Here is a 19962-nt window from a genome sequence, read left to right on the forward strand (position 1 = left end):
TTACCGATTTTTATGTATAACAAGGCTTGTAGAACCGATTTCCAGTTTTACCATGTTTAAGTAACATGCAGTTTAATAATAGAAGAAATATTTAAAAGCTAACTCTAAAGAATTTACATCATCAATAATTTTGTCTTAGTTCCTTTCTCCATTTTGTTTGTCTGTGACCAGTTTGTATTTCATATATAATAATGGGTAACGTATATAAATATATGTCTTCATTTAGCATTGTTACTAAGGCAAACATAGTTTTCCAAGCGTAGCACTTGATTGGTAGTTGATTTCTTGTGTGTCCAAGATTAATGGGACAAGAAGGAATTCTAGTGAAAGTCAGTCACATTGTGGAATAAGACATCATAACAGGGCAGAAGAAAAGTGATTTAAAGGAGAAGTGGTCTCATGTTACTTCACCCCAGTTTCTAAGAAACACCTTTTAAAAGAAGCTTTGCCAGTTTCATAATCTCTATCTGAATGTTTAGCTTTAGGTTTTCATTTTTCTTCCAGGACAAAGGTTCTTTGGGAAATATACACTCCCTTTATTCTCCAGAGCTTTGGGGATGCCCATGTTGTTCTTGGCAGGCCCTCTAGGCTTCTTGTGTGGGCTTCCGCTTTCCCTCCCTCCTGAGACCCCCGGGTTCCAAAGTCACGCCCCTTCTCCTTTGTCTGCACGTCACCGGAGGAAGTGTCTGTTGGCTGCATTTCTCTATGGTGAAGTAATGCTCCGTTTTTGAAGGGTCTGTTCTCTGAGGCTCTCTCACCATCCTCTGTTTCTTTGCCCTTTAGCATTCCTACGCTTGGCTTCCCTCAATTGCTGTCACTAGTTGTGTGCTGATGTCATTTAGTTAGTGATGAGAAACCAGGCTGTTGTCCCAAAGCAGTTGAGTTGTCCTCAAAGTCTGTTCCCAGACCAGCAGTATCAGCCCACTGGCTACCTTGTAAGAAATGCAGAGTCTCAGGCTTACCTTAATCCTATTGAATCTATCTGGGCCCAGCCTGCGTCTACTCAAGTCATCTAAAGTCTGAGAATCACTGTCCTCAACTGTCCACTTTATTCAGAATAGTGACACCATCATCTCTGAGCACATGTGCTGTCCCAATCTTGGTACATGTCAGCATAAAAACTGATGATTTCTCAGCCCTTGAAGTCAGGGCACTTACTGTATGTGTCTCTCTGCTTTTTGAATGCTGGTATTTTTGCTGCATACTACTTTGTATCTGAAGTGATGATGCTTTTGTTTTCAGCTTTATTAACGTGCATGTCTTTCGGAATTTCTATTGGTCGTTCAAATCGTTTAAATGAACTTGGTGTGGAGGAAGTGCTCCATAGTCGCCACCTTCTACTGCAGCCTTCTTTGGTCCCTGTCACCATGCTGTCTTCCATTGACTGCGGCTGCAGCTGTCCCATTGAGTCAGCCTGCCCGCCGGAGAGACCAGCTCCGTGAATCAGCTCCGGCTGGCACCGTCTCCTCGCTGAGCCGCCTTCTGCTTTTCCTGGAACAGATACAAGTTTGTGCCAGGAGACAGTCAGGCTTCTCAGCCCTGCCTCCAGTCCTTCAAATGCACACTTTTCTTAAAGCCTGACTATATAAGTTTGGCAGTAAAGTGAGGTCCTAAAAACACAAAGCAAAAAACAAAAAAGTGTTTTCTTACTATGGGCTAAAAACTGATAACAGCTTAAAAAGCAGGACTTTTAGAATATTTACTATTCAAGGACTGGTTATGCACATGTAACCTAAGAAATCAGTGTAAGTTTTCTAAAGAGATCAGGCATAATGAATGGTTAAAAGATATTAGTGATTTGAAATAGAAGGTATTTCTGTCTCTTTCTTCTAGACATGGAAAGGAAGGAGCAAGAATTAGAGCAACTGAGAATGGATTGTGAGCACTTTAAAGCCCGCCTAGAGACTGCGCAAGCCGACAGCCTGCGGGAGAAGAAGGTACGGTGCTCACAGACGCTGCCTAAAGCCGCCGGTGTCGTGGCCGTGGCCATGGCCGCCGAGCGGGGTCCGCGGCAGTCTTTCTGCCTGTAAGCCCCGGGGGTTGTATTTTTAAAGGTCGGTGTTCCGAGTAGGTCGGAAAATAGTTGAACACTTGGATTTTATAACCATTATAATGTGGACATTATTTACTTGGTGCCTTTTAATAGTCAGTTGCTGTTAATTTTTATGTTTAAAGGACCATTCCAAAACAGAATTTATAATGGAAAGTCTTGAAAAAATATTGCGTGCACAATTTATATTCAGAGGTAGATATGTTAAACCAGAAATATTTGTAATTCAGGAGATCAGCTACAGATATTTTTAGAGTAACCAATTGTTATATTAGGGGAGACTAGTATTTCTTTTAAATTACACATTTTACTTTTTATGAGGAAGAAATTATTTCTTCTGTAAAACGAACTATTCTGCCAGTTATGGAATTTGGAGCTTGAATGTATTTTTATTTTGGAGTAGTAAAACAATAATTGGACTAGTAATAACCAGCGAGTGTGTCTTATCCACTGCATGTTGGCAGGGGGTCAGCAGCTGTCCGTGCATCTCACTTCTTCAGCGCAGCTGGGGCAGCAGGTACTGCTAATTTAAGGAATGCCCCTACCGCTGCACCGAGCCTGTTCCCTACTGCCGCCTTTTGCGAGGGATTCCAAATGTGCCTCAGAGAGGATTTGCAAAACAGGGATTTTGTGTAGACTTTAGTACTGAGCAAGTAGAAAAGGTTAGGGCAAGAGTTTTAGTCTCAAAACTGCGTTAGGTGGAACGCCACATATTGAAAGGTGAAGCTTTAGCTTTGCCATATTCTGCTTAAATTATGATAAACTGAAATTGCAGTGTGGGGACTTTGGGCCTAAAAGTGTCATAGTCTGAAAGAAGGTGACCACAGGGCAGGACAGGACTTGATCAGTGTTAATGCGGTCCATTGGTTCATTCTTTGTCCAATCGCTGAGACATCCTTGTTAAGGTTGAAGCTTAAATTGAAAAAAACCTTAGATTTCCTGTTTGTTTTTTTTAAAATTGAAAGCATAGGAGAAATGCATGTTTGCTGGTGTGTTAGATATAATGCTTAAAAACAAGCCATTCTGCTGTGGTGCCAGTATAGAGGATGAAATGGCCATGATTATCGCCCCAGACTTGACCGTAGTTAAATGCGAATGTTTTAGGTTCAACTGTTTCCAGTTACGTTTGCTGTTCAGTGGTCCTGCTGATACAGTTCCAGTTTGTGTAACAAGGCCACGTCTCTTCTTGCTTGGAGAAGTGGCTGCCTTGTCTGTGGTCTGTGTCCAGGTCTGCACAGGGCACGTGCCAGACTCTGGAAGCTTATCTTAGAGTTGAAGAACGAGGAAGGAAACCGGGGGCTGTATCCCTAATCAGCGTATTGCTGGTAAGGACTGCATGGTGGGTGACAGTCGTTAGGGAAAGGAGGGAGCTACTGAATTCAGTTGTAAAAAAAGGTCAGATCACAGAGTATGGACTCAGATTCATAAAGCAGCAGCTCCCAACTGCTCTGGAGAATGATGACTGGAACAAGGGGCACTTCGCTCCTGACCTCAGGGATGGTTGAGTCTGATCAGTGGAGGAGGCCAGCTGGGCCTTGATGCGATGTAAGGGGCTGGCCAGGAAAGACCTGGCAAAGCAGCCTGTGAACACTGGAGAAGAAAGAGCCCAGCTTTCACTGTGCAGGTGAAACCATCAGAGGCTGTCTGGATGGCTTTTGGAAGGACTGTGCTGCCACCGTAAGGTTAGAGGAGGCTTTCCGTAGAGCCCCTGCTGGCAGACCTTCTTTAGTGCCCGGCGCTTTACCGCGTGTGAAGTGATCACAGACAGCGCACAGTTCCGTGTGCTCTCCGGGAGCAGGCCTGTCGGCGGCGGCTGGCCTGTGGTTCCATCGCTCTGAGTGCGGCTCTCCTGCAGCACGTGCCCTTAGTCAGTAACCTAACAAGGATGGACTGCCAGGTTTTTGTTACCTACACTTTTAATTTGGTAGGAAAGCGTTTACTACTTTTATGGTGATAAACGGAAAGTTGTTACAAACTTTGTATGTTATTTCAGAAAACTTTTAGAAGAAAAATTAATTGACAGTGTAGTTGAGTTAAAAATCAGAAATGAACTACAGATTTTTGAAGGAATCTTGAAAGTGTTTTCGATGCCCTGTTATGTATTGAGTGTTCACTTTACATAGGAAAATATATCAGGGTTCAGTTATTGTTTAGTTTAAAACAGTGTTATTTAAATATATTTTATACACCACAGAAGTCATCTGTTGTACAAGTATGGTTTGATAATTTTTAATAAATTTATGCAGTTGTATAACTATCACCCCAACCCAGCTTTTAAAAAAATTTTATGTTATTAATTTTAAAGAGAAAAAGAGAAACATCGATTTGTTGCTCAACTTACTGATGCATTCACTGGTCAATTCCTGTATGTGCCCTGATTGTGTGTGGGATGATGCTCGACCAACCCTGGCCAGGGCACCAGGCCAGTTTGTTTTTTGGTAAAAAATATTTTGAAATAATTACAGATTCACAGGAAGTTGCACAAAGTCCCGGGAAGTCTCCTGTCCCTTCACCCATTGTCCCCTAGTGGTGACATCATGCATAACTACAGGACAAAGTAAAAGCCAGGAAGTCGACACTGGTACAATGACATTGATTTGGGGTGTCCACTTTTTGTAGATGATTTTTATCTGTCTCTATAGATTTCCCTTTTTTGAACATTTTGTGCAAATGGAATCATACAATATGTGGCCTTTTGTGTATGTTGTAATGTTTTGGAGGTTCACCGATATTAGCTAACATTGTTCCTTTTTAGTGATGAATAATAATCAATTGGCTGGATAGACCAGATTTTTAAAATCCATTCACTACATTATGGATGAAGTTAGATTATTTCCAGTTTTGGGCTGTTATGAATGCTGCTGTAAACATTCATGCACAAGTTTATGTGTGGACATATATCCTAATTTTTCTTGGGGAGATACCTAGAGGTGAAATTGCTGCATCATATGGTAAGCATATGGTTAATCTTTGGGAAAGTGCCTGACTGTTTACTGAAGTGCGTATCACTCTGTATTCCCCACAGCAGGGTATGAAGGGTCCTTCTGTTTCCATATTCTTATGAACCCCGGGTATTTTTGGTCCTTTGGATTATGGCCATTTTAATGTGCATGTAATGGTATCTCACTGTGGGTTAGTCTGCGTTTTCCTCATTACTAATTAAGTTGAACATCTTCTCACGTATTTATTATTAATGTGTGTAACTTATTTGGTTAAGTAGCTATTTACAGTTTTTGCCTGTTTTTAATTGGGTTGTTTCTTTTACTTTTGAGTTGCAAGATTTCCTTATATATTCTTCATACAAGTCCTTTTTAGAGAGATGACTTAGAAAAATTTTTTTCACTGCTTTTTTGACATGTTTATTCAAAACTGGCTGTCTATAATGATTTGACCTTCATGGAATAAACAAATTTAAATTTATGCTGTGGGCTTCTTTTCTTCCATTGTGGGTTTCTTTTCTGCAGGCTTCTTGTCAGCTGCTGGTTTCTTGGTAGCTGTAGCCTTTTCTCCCACCGAAGGTTTATTCTGCTCCTGAACACTGGCAACCTTCTTTCCTTTCTTCCCTACCACAGGCTTCTTGCCTGGAATCCCCTTCTCATCGGATTTGGCTTCTAGTAGCTGCTGCTACTCTGTCCACTGGAGCTTGTGGTTCCTGGTCTGGTTCTGGCATGTGGGTCTTTGCATGTGGGTTTAACTTCAACACGATTCTCCGGTTTTGCAGGGGATTCTTCTTTAGGACTCAGTGATGAATCTTCTTGTGTGGTGCTCGGAGGGCTCTTTGGATCTCTGGGCTTTTCAAGATTCTGCTGAGGTGTGTCCTGAGCGTCTTGTGCAGGGGAAGGTTGTGGTCACTCTGGAGGGAGGCTGCTGTATGCCAAGTGCCACCCAGATCATTGTGTGGAAGCACTTTCAGTCCAAATGCAGAAATGGCCTGCATGCCCTCCGGGAGCAAGTTTCAGAGTGTTCAGTTTGCTTCCATTGCCCAACATAGTTCCAGGGATGTTTCTGAAGGCTTCAGTGATACCTTTGCCCTCATTATAGGTGATGCAGGGTCCCCGCCGCTGGCTTCCTTTTGCCCTTGCCAGCTGTCATTTGCTGAGAGTCATAGATCTTTGTGATATCATTCCAGACCTTAAGTTTCTTAAGAAGCAAGGCGGCCTCCTTGGTTTTCTTGTAGCTTTCAACTTTATCTTCATCCACCAAAGGAAGTTTAGTAAACTTCCTCAATATGATGACCTTTAGCATGACCACTGCTGGTAAGACCAGGGCAGCCAGGGCAGAGCAGATGGTGAATCACTTCTGTGTTCATCTGTGGTGCCAACAGTGCCGGATTTTGGTTGGTGCAAACATGTGGCCCCCACAACACACGTTTCCACAAGCACCCTGGCCAGGATGCTGGGTCCCACCACCTTAAACTCTGGGAATTCGAGCCACAGCTCTGCTAGCACCCCAGGACTCAGCTCTGGTCTGATGTCCTGCCAATTCACTGACAGCTGTTGTTTTCGTTCAGGTCGGTGTGAAGGAAGTTGAAATATCTGGTCAAAGGGGAGCCTTAAACACAGTGGGCAAGGTGCCATTTTTGCCAGATGATTCCCTCTCTTCGGAGTGTGCTGATATCAGTGGACGAGCACACGTCCTGGCATGGAGAGGAGAGAGCACATGCTGCTCCTCTAGAAATACTTTCTTTTAGTAACTGGCTGACTTGTCACTTTCTAAAAGTTGTCTTTTGAAGAGTAAAAGTTTTAAATTTTGATGTTCAATTTACTGTTTGTTTTTAATGGATCATGATTTTGTTGTGATGTTTAAGAACTATTTGCCTAATCCCAGGGTCACAGAAGTCTTCTAGATATTTTATGTTTAGGTCTGTGATTCATTTTGCATTAACTTTTTTCACATAAAAATATCTAGTCATCCTGGCTGGCGTAGCTCAGTGGATTGAGCGCGGGCCTGCGAACCAGACAATCGAGGTTCGATTCCCAGTCAGGGCACATGCCTGGGTTGCAGGCCGGTTCCCTGCAGGCCAGTTCCCAGCAGGGGACCCACGAAGGCAACCATACATTGATGTTTCTCTCCCTCTCTCCTTCTCTTCCCCTCTAAAGATAAATAAATAAAATCTTTATAAAAAAAAACTAGTCATTTTAGCATCACTTTTGGAAAACACAGTTTTTCCATTGAATTGCCTTGTCATCTTTGTTAAAATTGATTGCCATAAATGTTAGTGTTTACCGAACTATTATTCGTCCATTCTTATGCCAGTGCCACACTGGTTTGATTTTTATAGCTTTATGGTAAGTTTTTATTTTTGAAATCAGTGTTAGTCCTCTAACAGTTTTTCTTTTTCAAACTTAAGTTGCATTTCCATTTCCATTTTGGAATCAGATTATTACTTCATACAAAAAAAGCCTACTGAAATTTTGATAGGGGTTGTGTTGAATCTGTGAATCAGTTTGGGGAGAGTTGCCAATTTACTAATCTCAGGCCTTCCAATCCATGAACATGGTGTGTTTCTCCATTCACAGATTTATCTTAGAGGTATCGTAGGTTCCACTCCAGACTGCTGCGATGAAGCTGGTCACGGAGTTTTCCATTTCCCAGGTCCCATAAACATTTATATTTCTACTATACTATAGTCTAATAAATGTGCAAAAATAGCATGATGTCTAAAAAAATGTACGTACCTTTACTAAAAATGCTCTGTTGTTAAGAAGCATAACTGTCATCCGAGCCTTCAGCGAGGTGCAGTCTTTTTGCTGGGGGAGTGTCTTGCTTCAGCGTTGATGGCTGTTGACTGTGCCCGATCGAGGTGGTGGTCGTGACAGCTTCTTAAAATAAGATGACACTGAGGTTGGCAGCACTGATCGGCTCTTCCTTTCCCAAATGATATCTCTGTGGTGCGTGATGCTGTTTGATAGCCTTTTATAAACCGCAGTAGAAATACTTTCACAATTGAAGTCATACTCCCAAACTCTGCTGATGCCTTATCAGCTAAGTTTATGTAATATTATAAACCGTTTGCTGACATTTCAGTAGTATTCACAACATCTTCATAAAGAGTGGATTCCATCTCAAGAAACCACTTTCTTTGCTCATCCATAAGAAGCAAATCTTCATGTGTTAAAGTTTAATCATCAGATTGCAGCAGTTCAGTCATATCTTCAAGATCTAATTCTAGTTTTCTTACTATTTCCACCATATATGCAGCTGCTTCCTCCACCGAAGCCTTAGAGTCATCCACAAGGGTTAGAATCAATTTCCAAATTCCTGTTAATGTTGATATTTCAACCCCTTCCCATGAATCTCACATGTTCTGAATGGTATCTTGAATGGTGAATCCTTTCCAGAAAGTGTTCAATGTGTGTGCTTTGACCAGACCCATCAGAGGATCCACTAGTGATGGCAGTTTGAGCTTGATTAATGTATTTCTTAAATTATAAGACTTAAAAGTCTAAGTAACTCCTTGACCACAATACAGAATGGGTATTGTGTTAGCAGGTGTGCAGACGACGTTGGTCTCGTCCATCCCCACCAGAGCTCTCGAGTGACCGAGGGCACTGTCAGTGAGTGGTACTATTTTGAAAGGATTTTTTTTCTGAGCAGTAGGTCTGAGCAGTGAGCTTAAAATATTCAATAAACCATATTGTAAATAGATGTGCTATCATCCAGCCTTTTTTGCCCCATTAATAAAACATTGGCAGAATAGAGTTAGCATATTCTTAAGGGCCCTAGGATTTTCTAAATGGTGAATGAGCACTGGCTTCAACGTAAAGTCCCCAGCTGCATTAGCTCCACCAAGAGAGTCAGCCAGTCCTTTGATGCTTTGAAGCCAGGCACCAACTTCTCCCCTCTGGCTGGGAAAGCCCTAGGTGGCCTCTTCCAATCCAAGGCTGTTTCATCTACATTGAAAATCAGTTGTTTAGTGTAGCCACCTTCGTTAATTACCTTAGCTAGATATTTTGGGTGACTCGCTGCAGCTTCTACAGCAGCATTTGCTGCTTCTCATTGCATGGTCATGGTAGGAGATGGCTTCTTTCTGTAAACCTTGTGAACCAGCCTCTGCTAACTTCAGACTTTTCTTCTGTGGCTTCTTCACTTTTCTCAGCCTTCACAGAGTTGAAGCGAGGTAGGCATCTCATTCTGGATTAGGGTTTGGTCTAAGGAATGTTGTGGCTGGGTTGATCTATCCAGACCACTAAAACTTTCTCCGTATCACCAGTAAGGCTGCTTCACTTTATCATTTCCTAGCACTTTTCTTTTCATCAGGAGCTTGTCCTTTGCATTTACAATGTGGCTAACTGGTGCGAGAGGCCTAGCTTTCAGCCCGTCTCAGTTTTCAGTATGCTTTCCTCACTAAGCTTAGCTGTTTCTAGCTTTTGATGTAAAGTGAGAGGTGTGTGACTCTTCCTTTCACTTGAACACTTAGAGCTATTATAGGCTTATTGGCCTGATTTCAATATTACTGTGTCTCAGGGAGAGAGACGGGAATGGCTGGTCATTAGAGCAGTCAGAACACATGCAACATTTATGAAGTTTACCGTCTTAAATGGAGACAGGTGCCATTCACTGCTCCCCAAAACAATTACAATAGTAACATCAGAGATCACTGATCACAGGTCATCAGAACAAAAATAATAACGAAAAGTTTAAAGTATTGTGCAAATTACCAAAATGTGACACAGGAACGTGAAGTGAGTGAAGGTGTGGAAAATGGCAACAATAGACTTGCTTGGCGCAGGGCTGCCACACACCTTCAGGGGGGCCGACACACGGCTCTGAGCGCGCGCAGTGAAGCCATTGCAATGAAGTGAGGGCTGTCTGTATTTAAATCTTTTTTTTCTCGCAATAATGCTTTGTAGTTTTTATTGTACAGGTCATGAGCTACCTTTCTTACGTTTACTCTTATTTTTAAAAAAAAGATTTTATTTATTCATTTTTAGAGAGAAGGAAAAGGAGGGAGAAATAGAGAGAAACATCGATCAGTTGCCTCTCATGTGCACCCTGACTAGGACTGAACCCAAAACTGGGGCATGTTCCCTGCCCAAGAATCAAACTGGCGACCTTTGGCTTCGTGGGATGGTGCCCAGCCCACTGAACCATGCTGGTCAGGGACCTGTTTTATTTTTGGTGTTGTGAATGCAATTGTTTTCTTTGAGGGTTTTCTTTCTTTCTTTTTTTTTTTACTATCACTGTACTGTGGGTACAGCCCTACGTCAGGGCATATCTGCCTGTAACCCCCAGATGGGACCACAGTGAAGACAGCCCTGCCCGGTCTCCTCCAGCCGTTCTTATGTGTGATCTTGCAGCAGCATCACCACAACCAGACTAACTGGCATTCATACTGCTCCCATTGTGAGAGAAGCTAGGAGTCTTTTCTTAAATTTTTATTTATTTTCTCCTTTTAATTGAATGTAGTTGGGTGACATTGGTTAATAAAATTATACAGGTGTACAGTTTTATAGTAGATCATCTGTGTATTGTATTGTGTGTTCACCGCCCCAAGTCAAGTCTCCTTCCATCACCATTTATCTCCCTTTTACCCTTTTCTGCCTCTTCCCTATCCCCCTGTCCCTCTGGTACTCCCTATACTGTTTTCTGTGTTGAGGAGATATATTTTCCTTAGTCCCTTCACCTTTTTCAGCCAGCTCCACAGCCCTCCTAAAAGCTGGAAATCTTATGGGAAATGCTGTGGTCTAGTCTTCTGCACACGCCACCTTGACTTCAGCAGCTTCAGTGATAGACACCTGAAGAACGAACCAGGTGTCCAGATCACTGTTGTGATGAAGTCAGGCCTTAAGAACCCAGAGCTGAAAAATCCTGTAAAGCAGTGTAAGAACATGTTGTTGGCTCAGTGACCACTTTTCTCCCAAAATAAATATGGCCGTATAGGGGAGGGCAGAAGTAGCTTTGCACTTGTTCACATGGGAAAAGACACACAGGGTGTGATTGTCATAGCAGCTTTGTTAATGCTGTGTTTCGTGTAGTTGCAGCTACAAACCTCAGTTTATGTTACAGGAGTGTGAATGAAGCTCTGTATACCAAGTGTACCCTTTCCGGGGGGCCACCTGGGACCAAGTTACAAGGTCAACAAAGTTTGGTTTGTGGCCCCACTGCTCTTTTCTACCGCAGACAAAAGCCCCTGGACTTTGTCCTGTACTCTCACCTCTCTAAATGAAGAACCTGGAGCATCTAATATACTTCAACTTTTTGGGCTATTGAGCTAATTATGCTTTGGAATAAATTAATTTAACTGTGTTTTTGTATTTTAAGTGTATCTCTTATTAGAGAAATACTACTACCTTCTAAGGGAATTTCAGGTAGCAAGGAATAGTGAATCCAGCAGTGGTGGTTGGGGACTTCTTTGTGGGCAGGACTTCCCACATCACCTAAGACCCACCTGCAGGTGAATCTTTAGGTGTTTTCGGTGGTCAGAGGGACACCTGGAGGACAGTTCACTTTCTCTCTCGTTGGTAAGAGCCCTGGCTCAGACTTCCCAGGGAAGGTTCCTCAGGGGTGCTGGTGGCAGAGCGAGAAGGCCTCCGTCGTCTCGAGACACTGGCACTTACCTTGCCGTGCCAGTCCAGTGCTTGCCCGGGAGGCCCTCCCTCTGTACCCCTCTCCTTCCTCTATTCCCGTCTTTCCTGTGTGGTGTTAGCTGTGTCCTGTGGCGGTTTTACAGCGGAGTGAGCCACTTGGAGACAGCAGGCTCCTTTATCAAAATGTTGCTCTGTGTGTGGACTACTGTGTGAGGTTGTCACTTTGTTCACGTGTCCCAGCTGTCCTGGTCCTGGTCCTGGTCCTGGTCCTGGGTATAGCCACTTGGGACCTGAGATGCCTAATGTTTTCCTTTGACTTGAGATGAATCTGTGTCCCTGCTGTTCCCTTTTCTCCCCTGAATGAAAGCTTCTGGACTTTGGCAGTATCTATAAACTCTAATGCAGTAGGATGTTGTTTTCTAACAGTTAATTTTGGTTCTGAGGTTTATTTTAAAAATATGGATTATGGCTTTCTAAGGACTAGTTTTCATTTGCCAACTGTTTTCTATAATTCTGTGTGCATTTCTTTTCTTTAAAATATCATTGAAAGGGAAAACATGGGATATTCTGAAGTTGAATGCTATTCATTTTTCTGATTTTGTTTTGATTTCAGGAGAAACTGGCTCTGCGCCAGCAGCTGAACGAGGCGAAGCAGCAGCTTCTGCAGCAGGCAGCGTATTGCACAGAGATGGGCGCAGCAGCCTGCACGCTGCTCTGGGGTGCTTCCAGGAGCGAGGAGGTGGTCAAAGCCATTCTGGGAGGAGTAAGTGCGGCCAGCTGGACATTGTCCATCAGTGTTTATGTGACTGGGAGGGCGCAGCGTGTCTGTTAGGGCTTACAGACGGTGTCCATTTCTCTTGTGCATTCGTCAGATATTTCAGGGATGTCAGCTGTGTGGGGCCCACTGTAACCTGCTGCTCTGAGGGTGTGTACAACGAATGCAGTAAGATCCCAGAAGCTGTATGGCCTTTGTTGCCATTGTTCCACTTGGGTATTATTCCTTGGCATTGGTATACATATAACACAGATTACAGTGTTTTTACATATGTTATCTATTGGGTAACATTGAATGTTATTGTGATTTAACATATACATGTTAATAGCACACACACATATCAAGGAACTACACAGAGGGAGACAGATTTGAGATGGGCTGTGATTAACTTGAATAGGCAGTAATGGCATAGAACAGGGAGGGTGTTCCACGAGGAGAGAAACAGCATGTTGAAGGCATCGGGCAAATTTAGGAGTTTGTTTGTGGGCACTGGGAGGGCGCCTGACGCAGAGTGGAGGGTTGCGTAATAACGTGGGCAGAGAAGGCTGCAAGGCCTGTGGAGTGCGACTTAGAAGACAGCCAGTGCGGGTTGGCGATGCAGCCCCAGGGGCGCGAGGACTGGGTTCCCGAGCACTGGGTAAAAGTGGGCAGGACCAGAGGAGAGTCTGGGAAGGCGAACCCGGCAGGAGTGAGGATGGATCGGAGGTGGGGTGTGGGGTCTGCAGGCGGGACAGGAAGACGAATCCAAGTTCCAGTGGCTCAGGCTGGAGTGAGCTGATCTGTAGGGGAGAAGGAAGGGGAGGGGAGCCTGTGGTCCATGTGGTGACAGCGTGGACTCCACAGCTGACAGAAGGAAGGGAACCAAGGAAGACTGAGGTGTGAACCTGCGAGAATGGGGTGTCGTGAATGGAAATAAAAGCCTGGCGGGGATGTTTGGTCAGGCTGGTGATGAACTGGTCACCATTTCTAAAAATTACAGTTGTGTAGGACTTGCAGGGGAGAGACTAAATGCATTTTAAAAAGAGCATTGAACTTCATCAAGGTGTAGTTTGTGTGCGGTAAGTTCAGCGTCTGTGAGTGGACCACTGAGTGGCATGTAGCTGATTGCCACACTCGGGTGCCAGCACCACGGCTGGGCGTGGAGCACGTGTGTCACCCTTGACACCCCCTGGCGCCTGGTGTGCACACCATTCCTCAGAGAAGTGCTGCCGCGGCTCCGCACACCTGGAAGTGCTCTGTGCTCAGTCACGACCGCCACATGGGCCTGCTCACTGTCTTGACCTCTTTTACGTGCTGAGGTTTCAGTTAAGATTTTATTTGAAAAGCAGTTTTGCCAAAGGTTTGAAAACCTCTGGTTTCATGTCTAGAACAAACAGGACATATTTTTCCGGTACATTTTTGGGTGAATTCATCCCAGTACTTCCGTCATTATGTGAATTTCAAACTGTTCCCCGCGCGCGCGCACGCGCGTGTGTGTGTCTGTGTGTGTGTAATCCTCACCCAAGGGTATGTTTATTGATTTTGGAAAGAAAGGAGGTTGGGGGAGAGAGAGATCAACGTGACAGAGAAACATTTATTGGTTGCCTACTATATGTGCCCCAACTGGGGGGTTGAACCCACAACCCTTTGGTAATTGGGATGATACTCCAACCAACTGAGTCACCTGGCCAAGTACCCCAAATACATACATACATACATACATACATACATACATACAAACACATATACACACACATATATACGTGTGTATGTATATGTATTTGTTTAAGATTTTACTTGTTTGTTTTTAGAGAGGGGAAAAAAACATCAACATGTGGTTGCCCCTCGTGCCCCCTACTGGCAACCTGGCTCACAGCCCAGGCATCTGCCCTGACTAGGAATCAAACCTGCAACCCTTCACTTCTCAGTCTGGCACTCAATCCATTAAAGCCATACCAGCCAGGGCATATTTTAATTTTATTCTTTGAATTAGTCTTCAGGGTAGTTTTTCTACTAATAATTCTATTAAAGTCTAATAAAGTAAAACCCTTTTTTCCTCATCTTTTCAACAGAAACTTTTAATGAAGAATAGATTTTCAAATATTGCTTCTGTAATTAACACCAGGGTCTTTTTTGTGTATCCTGCAGTTTTAAAATGTTTTCGTACTGGTATTTGTGAAAGGGCATGATATTCTCATTTCCGAACTTTCAGGAGAAAGCTTTGAAATTTTTCAGCATCACTGGGCAGACAATGGAGAGTTTTGTGAAGTCACTGGATGGGGATGTCAAAGAGCTCGACTCTGATGAAAGTCAGTTTGTCTTTGCTTTGGCTGGAATTGTAACAAGTAAGTAATTCTTTGTGCACAGTAACTGTGCTAAGTGTGCCCCAAGCCGTGGTGGCAGCCCAGCGACGGAGCATTAGCGTCTCTTGGGAACGCTTCCAAACGCCGTGTGGTCCTCGCTCTGGAGCCTCCGGCCAGCGGGTGGGGGGGGGGGGGGGTTCTGGTGTGTGAGCCGTGGGGCATCATGCAGGCTGTCTGTGGTCCGGCCTTGTTGGGCAGGCATGGCCTGTTAGGAAGCATGGGACAAGTTCGCACGACAGTCCGTACAACTGCAGAAGTCAGAGTAAAACTCTAGGTTGAGCTGCTTGCCATTTGGAGTCATTGTCACTTTACTAACGTCTAATAAATTCAGAGCCTCTGTGCAGCCAAGCTGTTGCTGCTGTTGTGGTATAATAATCAAGGAACTCCAAAACCTGAATTGTCCCTTCAGTGAAAGTCTCCCAAAGGTTAGAGCCACGGTAGAATTCTGTGGCAAAACTGCTATGGGGAACAAAGCCAAGCAAATAATTGATTGTTCAGTACAGCAGGTGTGGTATGTGCTAGTGAGGACTGAGGCTCTTTGTTCCGAAGTCAGTGAAGTAGTTAGATTGCTGCGACTTATTTTTTACGTTGCTATTTCATCTCTACTGTTTCTTAGGGTAGTTCTTTGCCACTGAAGAGAGAGGACACTTTGTTTTTCCTCACAGCGCTGCCCTTTACCTACTGAAATACTAGTGAGGCAGGTCCTGCGTAGACATCGCCCCTCCATGGTTCCTCACGATCCTTCTGGGACACGTTCAGACTTTGGTGTCCAGGCGGTCCTGCTTCCCCAGCACTGATGCGCGGCAGGGTTGCGGGCAGCGTGCGCTCGCATCCTCGCACCTTCAGCTGAAGGCGCCTTACATGGCTGTACCTTAAAAAATTTTTTTTAAAGACAGGGCATTTGAAAATTTGATGACTAGATTTTTGCTATTTGCAAATGACACCAAAAGTCTATGACATATGTGACTTGTCATTCTGCTGAGTTGAGAATTTGAGCTGCTTGAATTGCCAGCTGGTATGTAGCGGTGAGGCAGTTGGCCGTGAGCAGAGCCAGCCTGTTGCCCAGCATATAAGCTCAACTCGGCTTTGTTTTTCTCTGCATGGAGTGGTTCACACATGAACTTGCAGAGCTGGGATGCGGACACGTGTGTGTGCAGTTTTTACTTCCACATCTATGAGGTTTAGTGGGAGCATTACATACTGTGGTGGTTTTATTCAGGTGCTGTTTTGCAGAGGCCTGAGGGGCATATGCATCTCAAATACTAAGACCCTGTTCCTTGGGGAGCAGGCAGTACAGCAGGGACCTTGGTTAGCTGTCACGTAGATTCTCTGCCTTCTACAACAGAGATTCCTTTAAAAAAGTTACATACAAAAAACTCATCCTTGACAGTTTCTTTTGTCACCTTTTGGCAGTTCCTAAGTTCTGACAAATGCATGTTATCATGTAACCACCAGTCAGGCTGTGGGACAATTCCACTGCCTCCCCCAGATCTACTCAACGTCTCCCCACCCTTTCCTTCTGTAGTCGCCCCACTCTCTACCACCAGCCCAAGGCAACCGCTGTTCTGGCACTTTGTCAAAACCTTTAGCTGGGGTTTTCTTGATGGCTTGTCTGGCATCAGTGTCTGCGCCAGGCAAGCGAGGACCTGCCTCACAGTCTCCTCTTGGAGCCTCTGCCTTTTCCTGTTTCTGGTGTTAGTTGGTTGATCTCTGACCTTAGCTATCAGATGTGTTTAAGAACATGTGTGATTTTGCAAATTACTGCCCCCACCTTTTACAGAATCGAGGTGTAGCTCTTTCCAGTTCACTGTATCCTAAAGCAAAATCTGGAAGTCAGAAATTTGTTTGAATATGTTGTTAGATTTCTTACTTAACCATAGTCACCGTCCTTAGTAATAGGCTGGTGTAGTGAAAGGGTCTGGATTTTCAGCCCCAGTGAGTCCACTTCCCAGAATGCAAATTCTCTGGGTTTTCTGTTCCTCATCTGCAAAGTGGGACAGTAGCACCTGTTCTAATGGCCTCACGCACTGTTGTAAATGTCCTACTAAACTGTGGTAGGTGGTGCATGCTGTAAACCAAGCTGCTGTTTGACATAGTGGGTGTGGTTATTTCCAACAAACTTGTGTAAGGGGACAAATGAAGGAGATAGAAGAATGTGGCAAATTACTATCCCAGTCCCACAAAGATGAACTGGCTTTTCTTGCAAGTGGAAAACTTAATTTTCGAACTTGCTTTCTCTGCTTTTGGTTATTCTAAAGTCATAATTGCACTCTTTGTCTCTTTATTCTAGGCTTGTTCATTCAAATGTTATTAGACAATGATTTCAGAATCAGGATTGCTTTTTGATAATTCAGGGGCAGGACTGGTGCAGCTCGTCCTTCTTGGATGAAGTTGTTCCACAAAGTCCAGAGAGTGCGTGTGTGTCAGCGACCCTCACTTCTCCTGGCCCCCAGGCCCCCAGTGTTCCTGCTCCCTGTTCCCTTCCTGCTCACACTCCCACCGACACAGGGAAGCTGTGTGGTATGTGAGAAAGAAGATGGGAGGGGAAGGCAGGGAGGCCCAGTGTCCAGTTTTGCTTTCGTCACTGACCAGCCCTGTGTTCTTGCATCTGAGACTGTTGATTTCATCTTCTGAGAAGAGAATCTTAGTCCTCAGATGATGCCTGAGGTGCCCCCAGCCCTGGCTTCTGTGGTTCTGCATGTTGAAGAATAAGGTTCCAGTTCTGCCGCATTCTGCCAGTTACACCTTAGTCATAGGTCAGGGACAGCCCCAGGGTCTTCAGCAGAGGCATGGTTCATTGGCAAGTCATTTTTGCAAATTAGCTACCAAAGTTCATAGCGAGGACATATGGTTTCCTGTGGGGTTCCAGTATGTGGTCAACTGTAGTTACACGAAGGTTTTTCCCTGAAAAATTACTTTAAGATGACTTTTTATAGGTTATGATGCCAAATGCTTAGAGCTTCATCTCCCCTTCAGGTAGTTCTTTAGAAAAACTAGAGTGTGTCATGTGTTGTCAGGTTCAAATTCATTGAACAAAGACTGGTCCTGTCAGGGAAGGATCCTCTCTTCAGTAAAGTTATAACTGTCGTGAATCACACACCAAATAACACAGCACCAATTTCTGAGGCAGCGATTGCTGGGAAGACAAGCAGCAATGGGGAAAACATGGTTAGGTTCAGGGGACTTCGTATCTCTCTTGATCCTTCCCAGTGTAGGAGACAAAAATAAATAGGAATGTCTAGGACCCAGCTCTGAGAAGGTGAGCTGGCGGGGTGATGGACCTTTATGTTTTGCCATTAGAGTACAGTTAAAGAACAAGTAAGCCATAAAATGCATCCTCAGTTCTCGATAATTCTGAGCAAAATGAAAATAGAAGAAAACATCCTTAAACCAGTAAAGGTATCTACCAGAATCAGGCATCAGGCACCACACTTGGCTGTGATGAGTTGAAACCTTTCCTCAAGGCAGGGCAGCAAGGATGCCGCTGCCCTTCTCTCTTCCACTGTGGCCACTTACTTCCACTAGGAACTTTGCTCATTTCGAATCATGCTTATCGTTCAACTTAGCTAAGAAAACTATTATGTGTGTACATAAACACACTTGGGTCGCTGACGTGTCCTCACAGGTGTTTGGGATGCTGATGAGCCCGTGTCAGCCGCAGCCGTGTCCCTTGGAAGCTGTGGTCTCTGCAGGGCCTCAGGCATGAGAAAGTGTGCGAGTGGCTGACCCACAATAGGATGTAAACGTTAGGAAAAAAGCGTTTTTTCACCATTAGCTTTCATCCTCTTTGGCCTCACGATTCGGGTTTGGTACTGTGGTTCAAAGTCATGAAGATTCCACTCCCAGGACTGAAAGTCGATTTTAGTGTCCTCGGTCCCAGGTAAAGTGATCAGCCCCACTTTCCGTGTGGACCCTGGCTGCCCACAGCTGTCATTCCAGGGTTTGGGCAGATGGCATCCACTTGCTGTGTCCCCTGGTTGGCTGCGGACATGCTCGATTCCAGTTCTGGGCTTCACTGCCAAGGGGCTGCTCACCTTGAAGCGCATGGCTCCCTGTCTGAGTAACCGTGTGGCTGCCAGCTCTGTGGACAACACCATTTTTCTCTGTTTTGCCAGCTATTCTGTTTTCAGTAGGTCTTTCAGGAGAAAAACAAGCAAATACTGTATTGTGGACAAACTTTTCTAGAGTCTGAAGTTAGATTTTAAACTTGGTTTTGTCTTTCTGTTGTAGACGTCGCTGCCATAGCGTGTGGGCGTGAATTCCTGGTGAACTCCAGCCGGGTGCTCTTGGACACCATGCTGCAGCTTCTGGGAGACTTGAAGCCAGGACAGTGCACCAAACTCAAAGTGTATGGTGGACAGTATTGATAAGCTAATGTGGTTTTTTTACTATTTTATTTATTTATTTTTAGATACAGGTGAAGGGAGGGAGAAACAGAGGGAGAGAAACATCAGTGTGTGGTTGCCTCTCATGCGGTCCCCACTGGGGACCTGGCTCACAACCTAGGCATGTGCCCTGACCGGGAATTGAACTGGCGACCCTTTAATTCGTAGCCAGTGCTCAATCCACTGAGCTACACAGCCAGGGCTTTAAAAATTAACATTTTTATGGATTAGTCAGACATTACTGATTGGGCCTCTTTTTCAGGAAAACACAATTAATTTGGCAATAGTTCTAAAAAAAACAGAAGGAACAAATTGCCTGGAGAATGCAGGGATGTAGTCTATTCAATGCTACTTTAGAGCAATAACATAAACAAAAGGAGTGTTCTTACCTTAGAGCAGTCGGTAAGTACCAGATGCTATCATGTGGTACTCGAGGGTTACCGGTCTATTAATGACCTCAAAATGAACTTAAATAAGTATTTGTTATGGCAGCACCTCACTTCCAAGTATGAAAATCGCTCTTCACTTACTATTGTTGTGTGACACGTCACCACCAATTTAGCGGCTAAAACAACACCTGCTTCATTCACAGTTCGGCAGGTCGGAAGTCTGAGGGGGCTCAGCTGGGTTCTCCAGCGAGGGTCTTGCACAGCCAAAATCAAGGCATTGTCCAGGACTGGGCTTTTTAGAGGCTCTGGGCCAGAATGCTTCCAGGTGCATTCAGCTTGCTGGTAGACTCCAGTTCCTTGCCTTTGTAGCACTGAGGTCCTTGTTTCCTTGCTGACTGTCAGGGAGGGGCCACTTTTAGCTTCTATAGATGACTGAATTCCTTATCATATGACCCCACATTATCTTTAAGCCACAGTAACTCACTGAATCC

At 44.4% G+C, this 19962-nt stretch overlaps 1 protein-coding gene and 1 pseudogene across 2 annotated transcripts in view; one reads left to right on the forward strand and one right to left on the reverse strand.

The window, feature by feature from the left end:
• HSF2BP (heat shock transcription factor 2 binding protein) overlaps positions 1-19962 on the forward strand; it is an 80950-nt gene that overhangs the window by 10138 nt on the left and 50850 nt on the right. For both annotated transcript variants that reach the window (XM_037136337.2, XM_053657593.1), the window contains exons 3-6: positions 1834-1937; positions 12194-12343; positions 14547-14679; positions 18928-19045. In XM_037136337.2, coding sequence (XP_036992232.2) covers positions 1834-1937; positions 12194-12343; positions 14547-14679; positions 18928-19045 — 505 coding nt within the window. The remainder of the gene's footprint in view (positions 1-1833; positions 1938-12193; positions 12344-14546; positions 14680-18927; positions 19046-19962) is intronic.
• LOC119042584 (60S ribosomal protein L4-like) lies at positions 5468-8570 on the reverse strand (annotated as a pseudogene).

This window comes from Artibeus jamaicensis, unplaced genomic scaffold, assembly GCF_021234435.1.
Source record: "Artibeus jamaicensis isolate MK-2021 breed Jamaican fruit bat unplaced genomic scaffold, CSHL_Jam_final scaffold_474, whole genome shotgun sequence".
NCBI classification, from domain to species: Eukaryota; Metazoa; Chordata; class Mammalia; order Chiroptera; family Phyllostomidae; genus Artibeus; species Artibeus jamaicensis.